We start from the raw sequence: 12692 nt of genomic DNA, 5'->3' as shown, positions 1-12692 counted from the left end.
TATATATATATATATGTGTGTGTGTATATATATATATATATATATATATATATATATATATATATATATACATATATATATATATATATATATATATATATATATATATGGGGTGAAGTTCTGCGTCAGTGTGTAATAAATATACAGTGTGTATCAAGAGTAAAACATTAGGAGTCAAATAAAAACACCGCAGGAGCCAAAAAAAAAAAGTTGGCTCTTGCCAAATATATGTGTATATACATACATATGTATATATATACATTGTAGTTGTTCCGCGTATTGGCAGTACTAGAAATAGCAATAATAAAGTCACAACAGAGGAATGTAGGGAATGCATTAATAGCCAATCTTGATTTAATGAATAATCCGAATTTTCGAGGATCCTTCCTCTTCTTCAGGGATGACAGTGCGAATTATATATATGTAATTATATATATATATATATATATATATATATATATATATATATATATACATATATACACATATATTTGGCAAGAGCCAACTTTTTTTTTTTTTGGCTCCTGCGGTGTTTTTATTTGACTCCTAATGTTTTACTCTTGATACACTGTCATCCCTGAAGAAGAGTAAGGATCCTCGAAAATTCGGATTATTCATTAAATCAAGATTGGCTATTAATGCATTCCCTGCATTCCTCTGTTATGACTTCATTATATATATATATATATATATATATATATATATATATATATATATATATATATATATATAAATCAGGTTCCATTGTGACTGAAGCATATGATTATACACACGCTTACTCATAGGAGGAGAAACTACTAGTGATTAGTTCACTCTTGAGATTTTGGAAAGCATTTAACAGTGAACGTAATCGCTTGATAGTTCAAATTACAGTATCAATTATTAGCACAGTTATCGAAATTATTCTCTTACACTCAGACACTGTTGTTTGTAATGATTTTTTAAAAAAAGTAATGATGCAACAAAACAAATTGTTATACACGCGGGATGAGCATGATATGGACTGCAGAGATGCACTATAATTACATGTATATACGACTGTATAAATGGACCTATGTTTTACGCCTATACATCTGGGTACAAAACAAAACAAAGCAAAACAAAGCAAAATAAAAAAAACCCGGAAATTGACCTAAAACTAAAGCTATAGAACAAAGCTGGAATTTTATGTCATGTAGTGTTGTATTTCATCCTCAACAATGACTCTTCCCCTTTTTTCGGGGTGGGGGGTGGGGGGGGGGGGGGGGGGGAGGGGTGAGAAGGAGGAGGACAAGCCCCGTTCATGTCTGATAGTCACAATGTTTAATTTTGCAGTTCATTTTTTACAGATCGATCTAGAAATTTGACTCCGCAATCCTCCCTGCTCCCTAATGTCATAGTAGAACACCAGATATTAAATTTTTACAATATCATTTTAAGGAAAATTGAAACCATGAAGTGATTGTGCATGTCAAACTGAATCATGATTTATCATGTTCTATATAACCTGCTCAGTTTGGGTCTTATGTACGTGAGAAAACGCGGTTATTATCGTCTGTGATATATTATTACCCCACGTAAAGCCGAATCAATGTTGCAGTGTTTGCAATTTTCCGTGTTTGCAATTTTCCGTGTTTTTTTTTTTAATTCTGAATAATGTAATGATGGTATCCTGATGCAATGATGAGATACTGAAAATAATGATAATATTAATGATAATGATAATCATGATGATAACAATATAAAAGCAATAATGATAATGGAGGAACGAGGATAAGAAGAATGAATATAATATTTTGATAATGATGATAATTATTACCATCATGATCATGATCTTGAGAACATTGTATAACTTATACCGATAACAGATGCCTTAATGCAGTCCGTCATGCTGTAAATTTCTCTACTTGAAATAAAAATGAATTAATTAGGCGATCGTTTGAATGGTTCAAGAACTTCGGGTGTAGGCCTATACCCTGTGTAATGCTTTGAATGGTATACAACATCAACAATCTATGCAGAAATATACTGGTATCTCGCAGAAACGTAAAGGCCCTGCCTTAAGACCTTTATTCTTGATTTATAATGATGAATAACTTTTTATTAAGTGCTTGAAGTGCATTAAAGGCTAGCACTTACTCTAGGCCGATGTCACATGTTTTTATTTTTCCTATGATAAAGTCCCATGCGATAAATTTGAGGGGAAAAAAATTCAAGAGGGAAATGGCAACGCGGACTAGACTAATAATGTCACATTATGATTTTGGAAAAAATAAACTGAAGAATGTAACATTCGGAAAAATAAACACGTTTGTTCTAGAGATTGATATAAGCAATAACAAACTTCACATGTTACTAATCAGAGGATATACACGATATAAGATACAAAGATCAAAAAAATATTAATGTTTGACCTATCATATGGAATTACACGGAGAGAAGGTCGTCGTTTAACTATAACAATAACTTGCGGAAGCTGATCAATCATTATGATTTCGACAGAAGTCACGCTTTAATGCGGATTATGAAAGCAATATTTTATGAAGGCTTGACGTAAACATACATACATACTGAGAGCATTGTTGTTTTTGATGTGGGAGTAGTGCCACGTACCAAGGAGGTACCTCGTACCAAGGACGTGTATGATACCTCCTTCGCTCGCAAGAACAGTATAATGTCACCCGCGCGAGCTGTGAGAACTACTCTGAGAGTGAGATGGAAAATTTCATGTGATTATGGTGTGCAATACAATATAGACCTACATGGACCATAATAGACAGATTCTAATCCATATATCAACGGGATCAATATAATAAGGCATTGTTCAACAAGTTTTACGGTTGAAATCTGAGCTGCATGTCCCCATATGCATAATGTACCTATGTCTTAATTGATATCGTGTAAATTAAGGAATGATAAAATAATTTATGACGTTGGCGTTAATCGCTTCAAAAGTTGCTGAAGTCTATTACAGTTTACGAAATTATCACACACAAGTTTCCCCATAGCGAACAGTGTGAGAAAACATAATCAAAGAAATGGTTTTAAAAATGGTGATTTATTCTGTTTGTATAATGTACAAAACTAAAAATGTTGTATTCCGGTGTGTGTGTGTGTGTGTGTGTGTGTGTGTGTGTGTGTGTGTGTGTGCGTGCGTGCGTGTTTGTTTAGCTATTAGCACACCATTATACAGCTCATTCAGGAAAGTTCCATAAAAATGATAAATAAATCAAGTCAGCCATGAGCATGTATTTGATGGACTGTTGCGCTATAGAAGTATACACAATCATTATTATTATTATTATCATTATCATTATTATTATTATTATTATTATTATTAGTAGTAGTAGTAGTAGTAGTAGTAGTAGTATCATCATCATCATCATCATCATCATCATTATGCAATTCTATATAAATTTCTTTGAAATTCAGTAGGGCCAACAACAAATTCTGTAGTTTCATTAAATTTGTTATCACATACAACTCGAAGATAATGAAGCGGAATTTCATTTGGCAAGCGTCCTCCTCCACATCTTTATTACAGCATTATCCATGGGTAAAATTTAGACCTTGAAGACTGATTTGCCCCTATAGGCTGTTAAGTGCGCGATAAGAATTCCAAGTGTGATGGAATGTATTTTTCATGAAAGATAAAGAACTCATGAAATGAGATCTCGGCAATTGACTCGATGAAAGTTCCTCCATTAAGAAACAAACGTATATAGACAGTCTTCCAGGAGCCGTGTACTTATGCAAAATCATGAATTTACCAGTCACTAATTGTTCTTTATCCGTCATAAATATCACGAAATGATTTTCGTCAAATCGCACTCTTAATAAGCATACAGTTATGATTGATATTATTGTAAATCACATCGTGACAGCAGAGATAAAACGGGGTAGGCAAACTCATCGACAAAAAAAAAAGAGAGTAAATCATAACACAACCGAACATGATCCCGACAAGTTCAGTTCTTCACTCAGTTTGTCCTTCGTTTGTTTCCTGCTTTAAAGGGACTGTACAGTACTGGTTGAGGTGGGGATTCATGTTTTGAACATTCCTAAGTGAGATAATGAAAAGCCTCTTATGAAATATGAAAGAGCATGTAATTTTAAGAAGGATTCAACGTTTATTTGATGAAAATTGGTTTTCAAATGGCTGAGATATCCAAAAAAGTGCTAATAATAAAAGGCGATATGCATGGCACAACTTTATTAGGATCTCTTTGTTTCACCTTGTTTTTGGATATCTCAACCATTTCAAAACCGATTTTCATCGAATAAACTTTTGATACCCCTTAGAACTGCATGCTCTTTGACATCTCATAGAGTGGTTTCTGAATATCTCGCAAAACGTTAAAAGCTAAATCCTCACCTCGACCAGAACTGTACACACCCTTTAACCATGCTCAAATAACTTTCAACATCAGCACTGCAAATTTTATTAAGTGGTTCCCACTATCCGTCCCCTGAATACCAATCCCATGAGCAGCGACGGATCCAGAGGGAGGCGCACCGGGCGCCCACCCCCCCCCCCCCCCTCTTCATTTTTTTGGCTAAAACAAAATACACTGTAGATAAAAAGAACAATGCGGGGGGTGTGGGCGTGGGCGTGGGCGTGGGCGTGGGCGTAGGTACCCCTTTAATTCTGTAAAGGTGCCTCCCCTTTACGGAATTTTCTGGATCTGCCCCTGAACATCGGCAGGAAAAGCAATTTAGCGCTTTAAAAACGATCCACAAACGACAATGATTATGATAAGGACAATATCCGTGATCCACCTGATCGACGAGCTGTATTGCATTTGCATAGTGATTGTTTCGAACGCCTCTATAACCTTGGCGTGCTACAAGAGACGATCTCATGCACAGATCAAAGTTTCCTGCTACAAGAGACGATCTCATGCGCAGATCAAAGTTTCCTGCTACAATACCTCATTTTCGCGCGATTTACACTGGCTGGATGGGCAGTCTTTGTAGCGTTTGATAATCCTGCAGTCCGCCTCAGTTATATATTACGTTATTATTGTTCGCGTCCATTCTAGTTCCACTTCGCTGCAGGGGAAGAAAATCTCTATCACGACCCTGGCGCCGTTTATATTGGGGTATACCGTCTCTCTCGCCTGAACATTCTGTAAAGAGAGAGAGAGAGAGAGAGAGAGAGAGAGAGAGAGTTGGAGAACTGATATCGATTGAGCCAATGAGCGTACTTCTACAGCGATCTTCTCAGCTCGTCCTTTATGTTCGTTTATATAGATAGATATTTGGAGTTGAAGATTAGTTGTGCGCAGAATCCGCTAGGATTGAGTAAGTTTATGTCTCGTGCTGGACAATCTTGTTCGCGTTTCCACTCTCGCGATATTTGGAATTGTGAGCCGAGTTTGTGAAAAATCTCCGTCCAACTTACAGGTTTGCATCATCGAACGCAACTTCGTGTGACCATGTCTGTCTTCGGAGCTCTGATCATTTCTGCGTTGTTATTCACAGCTGCATCGCAAGGTAAGACGTTAAACAAACCGTCCTCTTCGACAATAACATTACGTTTATTATGTTTTATCCGTTAATGTACCAAAAAGGTAATAAACGAGAGAACTGATCATCTTTCAATCACGATCGAGCCTTGAATGAGGAGTGATTATTTCTCATGATCTGTTTCACGAGAGAAAAAAAGTATTACAATTGATTAGGTAGTGTCAGCTGTAATCATCCCGTGACTTTTTCCATCTGTTATCTTGACTTCGAAGGTAAAGTTAGCTGCGAATACCGACCTGACTTTCATTTTCATGGAATAGTAAATACCTCGGACCGAGCACACGCCAACACACGCTACTGATTTGCGCCGCCTCAGAGTGACCTATTACCCTCGGGGATACTAGTACTCGTATAGTGGTCAAGTACGAGGGGTGTGTGCACGGGACGAGTGCGGAGAGAGGGGCGAGGTGGGGGAAGGGGGGGGGGAGGGGAGCACTGTGGTATCCCGGACTCGGCTCTGTCGAGTCATTAAAAAGAAGTTTAATTCCTGTCCAGGTGTATACATCATCAGGCTAAGTGTTTTGCCCATGAATACATTTCTCTCTTGACCCAGCAGTAAAAACTTTCAATTGACTTGCAATACGTGGGAAATGACAGAGTCTTATAGAGCGAAGAGGCTATACAATTCATAATTTAATTAATCATTGGATGGCACAAAAGATATTGATTTGTTCGGAATATCACGAGGCAAAGTGGTATCAAGTATAAGACATATTGACTATCACTGACATAAAATCGTAGTTTTTATAAGTTTCATCATTTTTGTAATCAGTATTACATTAATCAACAACATCATCAACGTGCTAGGCACAAAGGCTATTTTGCACTTTGTATTACACACACACTGACACATGTGACGTTTTGATAAAAAAATGACGGCTTCTGATTTCAACATACCCATATACAACACGACGTGGAAAAGAAACAGCGGAAGACAAGAGATAGAGAGAGAGAGAGAAAAAAAAAAGAGTGACTATGAAAGTTGTCGCTCCAAATATGAGTTCTGGAAGTATGGCATAACGTGCATTAATGCCTTGGTGGCTCTGCGTCTGGAAGAGGCGAAGAGGGGTCATGACCCTTGCTTGATAGAATACACATTGTGTAGAACAGTACAAATTTACATGCGCATTGTTAAACATTTCACACATTTCGCATCGGTATACTTTTATCCATTCCTTACTCTGTATTATAATTTGTAGTCATTCTGTTGGCATGCTGGTAACAGGACTTTGCACATTTCTGAGAGTGACGTCTGTAAACCTAGTAGCTTGAACTTCCTCGGTCCTTATCCCTACATTTTTTCCTTCCTTCAATTTCTATTACCCCCCCCCCCCCCCCTGCCAGGTTTATCGTATCTCAAGATCATACTGACCCCCAAACCCCATAGCAACTGTTTCACCTTATCGACCGCAAACACTCAAGTATTTCCATCCGCGGGAAAGCAAAATTAAACGCTCCCCTCTCACTCGTTTGAATACTGGCGTCTTTATCAACCATTAAAGCTCTGTTGTGCCTAATTCTTGTCGACAACATCTAAGGTCTCACCAACATTGATCGAGTCGCAGCATGGGCTAGAAATAGGCCTATGGCAACATGGTTTTGTGTATGTATAACAGGATACTTGAGTACTGTGGTGTTGTGGATAAGACGTAAAACAGGTGGTCGTGATTCGAGTCGTGAATGTTTATTTTATGACGAGATTTTATTCGTTTACCTATTTCTTATAATGTATTTATCGATCGATTGATTGATTGATTGATTGATTGATTGATTGATTGATTGATTGATTGATTGATTTTATTTTACCCTATTTTGCTGATAATGTTCCTCTGGACCCTTTCAAGTTTGTGGTAAAATATGATAATAATCATTTGCTATAGTGAAAGCGTTGCCGTATAGATGAGACGATATCATTATTTCACATTATCACGGGACATCACTAATCAGGGATACTATAATGTGTATGATCCTACCTGACGCCAAAACAGAATATTTGAAATACGTATCCTGCATTTATTAAAAAGAAAATGATCGAGGACCGAATTATGTCCCGAGTGAAAAGATGAAGTCTTCTTATAATTTTGTGTAATCGACTTTATAGGCGGCACGTCTTTAAATTAGGAGGTGAGGGAATTTATTGTCCCATTGAACACCGTGATCAGTTTAGGAAACAACAACGTTTTAGACAACTATGAATCGTCTTAATTGGATCGATTGGCCAAACTTCCCGTGGCGTAGACATTGTAGAAGGCTTGTTCATTGTGTGCTTTTGAGGACATGACTGTCCCAATGTAGGAGTCTGTCTGCCTAAAAAGAATTGAAAAGGAACAGACCTGCTGAAACGAACACAATGTCCCACAGTTTCTTCACATACACATGTAGTTAGCTGTTTGAAAACGCTAGAATGATAGAAGAAAAATCAATGATATATATATATTATATATATAATCATGTATATATATATATAATATATACATAATATATATATATATATATATATATATATATATATATATATATAATTATATGTGTAGAGAAAGAGAGGGAAAGGGAGAGGAGAGACAGACAGGGAGAAGGAGAGATGGATAAAGAGAACTCCCTGGTGTCAACAAGGTAAAACTACTCAAGAATGATCATGGCTATTCCAGCTATAGCCCATCACAATAATTAATATGCGACAGTAATCCTCGTATTTCTCTGCAAATAATTTTTAATCGTGGTCGATCAGAACCTTTTGACGAACCACCGCGCTAAGCATATGCCTTTTGTTTTCACCCCGGAGGTATGTTTTTTCTTGTGTTACGGTCACACCTTGAACTTTGTCTTCCTTTTCTCAACAACAAATTTATATCGTATACACATAAGAATCAAGGTAACGTACATCAAGTATAGGAAGACGAGGGGATCTTTCAGAAGCACGGTTCGTCAAAGCAGGTTTAATTACCCTTCTGTATTTCAGTATCGGGAATCAGATGGCCTGAATGATTTGTTGTTTTTTATACACTGTCACAGAGGAAGAGGTGATTATGAAAGCTAAAAATTCAGAAGTCACTAATGTTGAAGGGATTTTCTGTCAATGTGAGTAACTAAAAAACTTATATATTTCCCCAAGAAAAAAAAAAGTCACAATCTACAAACTTTAGTAAGATAGCAATACAGGTTTTGAGCAATTCTTGAAGGGATATATTAAGTGTAACCTCTTTACAAGACTTACCCTGTTCGATAATTCAACTGATTTTAACCCAAGTGCAGCAGTGCAAGAACCGAGACATGATCTTGTATTGACCACAATAACTTCCTTATGAGTCAAGCTTAAAGAGGCTGTACAGGACTGGTTGAGGCGAGGATTCAGGTTTATAACATTCCTTTATAAGTGAGATAATCAGAAACCTCTTATGAAATATGAAAGAGCATGTAATTTTAAGAAGAATTCAATGCTCATTAATTGATGATGCTTGGATTTCAATTGGCTGAGATATCAAAAAAAGTGATAATGATAAAAGGCGACAGGCCACGCCTTTTTTATTAGGATCTCTTTGTTTCACCTTGTTTTGGGATATCTCAGCCATTCCAAACCCGATTTTCATCAAATAAACTTTTGATACTCCTTAGAATTGCACGCTCTTTGACATCTCATAGAGTGATTTCTGAATATCTCGCAAAACGTTAAAAGCTAAATCCTCACCTCAACCAGAACTGTACACCCCCTTTAATAGCTAGGTCTGTATGACCACAATAACTTCCTTACGTCAAGCTTATAGCTAGGTCTGTTAAGGATTGTGGTCAGTTAAAGATTGAGGTGTGTCCTGGCCGAAACCTATTACGTAAGTCAAAGTTAAGTTTATACTGCATGGCTTTATATGAAACCATCACAACAAATGGGAGCTGATCAGGCTGCGCTTTCAAGTTCTTTAACATCATTTAAAACGTGAATCCCGGCTCTAGTCAGTTGCCTTTTATTTGTCAAAATGATAATACTGCTAAGCCACTTACTAAGAGGAGGTAAAGGTACTGTATATTAATGTTTGTACGTTACATCCCCTTTCAAAGAACTTGAGTTCAGCTTTGTATTTCTGGCATCGGTGTCACCCTTCGCGAAGCCTTGATGAGAGTATGAGATATCGGCTCAGCTTCCATCGGAACTCTTCGGAATGTTGTCAATTTTACATTTGGTGGTTCTGATGAGCCTCTGGTGGTCGGTGGAAGGGAGTATTATTCATAGAACTACTTGCTCGGTCTTTATTTGGGATCACAAAGAGTACGGTTACGTCATCCAATGCCACTGCTTGCGCGGTAAGGTCTCGACACAAACACGTATTCAAATGAAGGAAACGCAAACCTTCTCAAAATCAAACATACATTGGAATGATGAAGGACTTCCAGGTGTGGGCTTCAAAATATAGTACAGTGTATACACCATAACGGTTTCTCGAAATTATAGATATGCGGACGAAGCCTTGGGATTACAAGTCATGATAAGAATGTCATGATCTTATAAGTAAGTCACAACTTCAGATGACTTATCATTTCCTTAATCATGAGGCCGACTTGTAATTAATTAACGATCTCAGAAAACAAATTCATGGAAGGATTATATCAATCGATTCTGCACAGCATGGGTCAATATAATCATATTTAGATATACCAGATAAAGGCCTATCGATTATAGACATATCCGTTGCTTTCTGCATGATATGTTTTGTGCGTTTACATTCTTTGTTCAAATGGAAAAGAATAACATTAATGAAATGAAATGAAATGCATACAGGAAAATCCTCAATTTGGGATAAAGTACTACACACACTCCGCACACGCACTCACTCACACAAACTCACCTCTAAATACAATATTCATGAATACATAATGACAGTAATATTGCTAGCCATAATTTTGTTGGTAAATCGGGGCCATCCCACGAGACCGACACCCACTATACAGCCCATGAGTTCGACATTGGTAAAAACATCCGTGAGTCATTGAGTCCACGAGTCATGCAGCCCATGAGTTCCACACTACAAATAGGTACAAGCAGTCCATATCACGAGTTTGACATTACAACAGCTATAGGGGGCTTAATGTGTAGGTCTCGTGGACCTCGTTTGCTTATAGTGTCGAACTCTTGGGCTGTTTGACTCGTAGGCTGGATAACTCGTGGACTGAAGGACCTATGACTAGTGGGCTGCATGATTCGTGGGTGTCGACTCTTGACAAGGTTTGTTATTCTGAGGGTTCTTTAATCCGAAACTGAAATAAGGTTTGTTATGTATATGTTGATGATATATATATATGTCGATGTGTGTAGATAGATATATATGTCTATGTGTGTAGATAGATATATAATAAATGGTATAATATGTCGATGTGTGTAAATAGATATATATGTCGATGTTTGTAGATAGATATATATGTCGATGTGTGTAGATAGATATATATGTCGATTTGTGTAGACAGATATTATGTCGATGTGTGTAGATATCTATATATGTCGATGTGTGTAGATAGATATATGATGTCGATGTGTGTAGATAGATATTATGTCAATGTGTGTAGATAGATATAATTATGTCGCCAAGTGTAGATAGATATAGATAGATATGTAGATATACATATATATATATATATATAAATATATATATAAATATTATATGTATTATGTATATTATATTATACTATATAATATATATAAATATATGTATATATATTATATTATATTATATTATATTATATTATATTATATTATATTATATTATACTATATTATATTGTATTATATATGTATATATGCATATATTTATATTCTATATCATATAAAGATATGTCGATGTGTGTAGATAGATGTTGGTGTGTATAGATAGATATATTATGGAGATTCGTTAATCCGAAAAAAAAAATCATTAGTCTGAAGATTCGATAGTCCGAGAACGAAATAAAGCACGTAATTCTGAAAGTTCGTTATTCTGAGGGTTCGTTAATCCAAAACTGAAATAAGATTTGTATGTATGTGTTGACGTGTGTAGATAGATATATATGTCGATGTGTGTAGATATATATATAATATACAAATATATATATATATATATATAATTTTATATTATATTATACCATATTATATATATTATATTATATATTATATTATATTATACCATATTATATATATATGTATTATATATTATATTATATTATATTATATATATATATATATTATATCATATTATACTATATATATATATATATAATATATATTCTATATCATATATAGATATGTCGATGTGTGTAGATAGATATAATGAAGATTCGTTAATCTGAAAAAAAGAAATCGTTAGTCTGAAGATTCGTTAGTCCGAGAACGAAATAAAGCACGTAATCCCGAAAGTTCGTTAGTCATTGTTAGTACATACTTTGGATTAACGAACCTTCGGAATAACGGACATACCTGTACTATCATATTGTAAGTTCATCCATAAACATGATAACAGATTGTCTGATGCACCACGAACTTCCACACATTTCACAGATTTTGCTTGTCTTAGGATCTCATTTTGATCATGTTCTCGTCTTGAAAATATAATCGCTAAGTCATACTATTCACAGCTATAATGCAATGGTGTAGGTGTCTCCTATTTTCATACAACAAGCTCTCTTCAAATCCACGAGAAATTCAATGTACACATAGACCACATGACATTTGCCATACATTTGCTATACATTGGGCTCGTCGATGCATTCATGATTGAGTACAAAAGACATTGTCATACTGCCATTCAAAAGTGCATTATAGAACTCATATTTATAAGACGGAGATGACAGTTTGGCTTTGAATGGTTCTCAAGCTTTCGACATATTATGTCGCATTAAAGCATTAAAGGAAATAACTGTCTAAAAGTCAATATTTTGATTAAACAGCAAGTCCTTTTATACCATTGATTTTCAAAATCTCGCTGATCAAGGTACAGTACTAGTATAATAGTTAAAAGCTCTACATTGTTGCTTTATTCAAAGAAACATAAGCATATTCTTTTTTCCCCTTTCTTCTCCTCTTTCTCCCTTTCTTTCAGGGAAATATTTTGTCAGATTAGTCGACGGTTCAAATGGAAGCCGTCACTCGTGAACGAAGCAGAAGGGATGCGATGCAAGTTACATGTCAATCTGTCCTTTGTGGAGGAATTATTAGAACGTTACTTTCTA

The 12692-nt window shown here is 35.8% G+C and overlaps 1 protein-coding gene across 1 annotated transcript in view; it reads left to right on the top strand.

Moving 5' to 3' along the window:
* Positions 1–5258: 5258 nt before the first annotated feature.
* LOC139739662 (alkaline phosphatase-like) overlaps positions 5259–12692 on the top strand; it is a 29284-nt gene continuing 21850 nt past the window's right edge. The window contains exon 1 of the mRNA XM_071650275.1: positions 5259–5475. Within this exon, the coding sequence (XP_071506376.1) occupies positions 5418–5475 (58 nt within the window). The 5' untranslated portion in view covers positions 5259–5417. The remainder of the gene's footprint in view (positions 5476–12692) is intronic.

This window comes from Diadema antillarum, unplaced genomic scaffold, assembly GCF_040938485.1.
Source record: "Diadema antillarum isolate AM-2024a unplaced genomic scaffold, OU_Dant_1.0 seq00000810_RagTag, whole genome shotgun sequence".
NCBI lineage: Eukaryota > Metazoa > Echinodermata > Echinoidea > Diadematoida > Diadematidae > Diadema > Diadema antillarum.
This window is presented reverse-complemented; position numbering and strand designations above follow the sequence as displayed.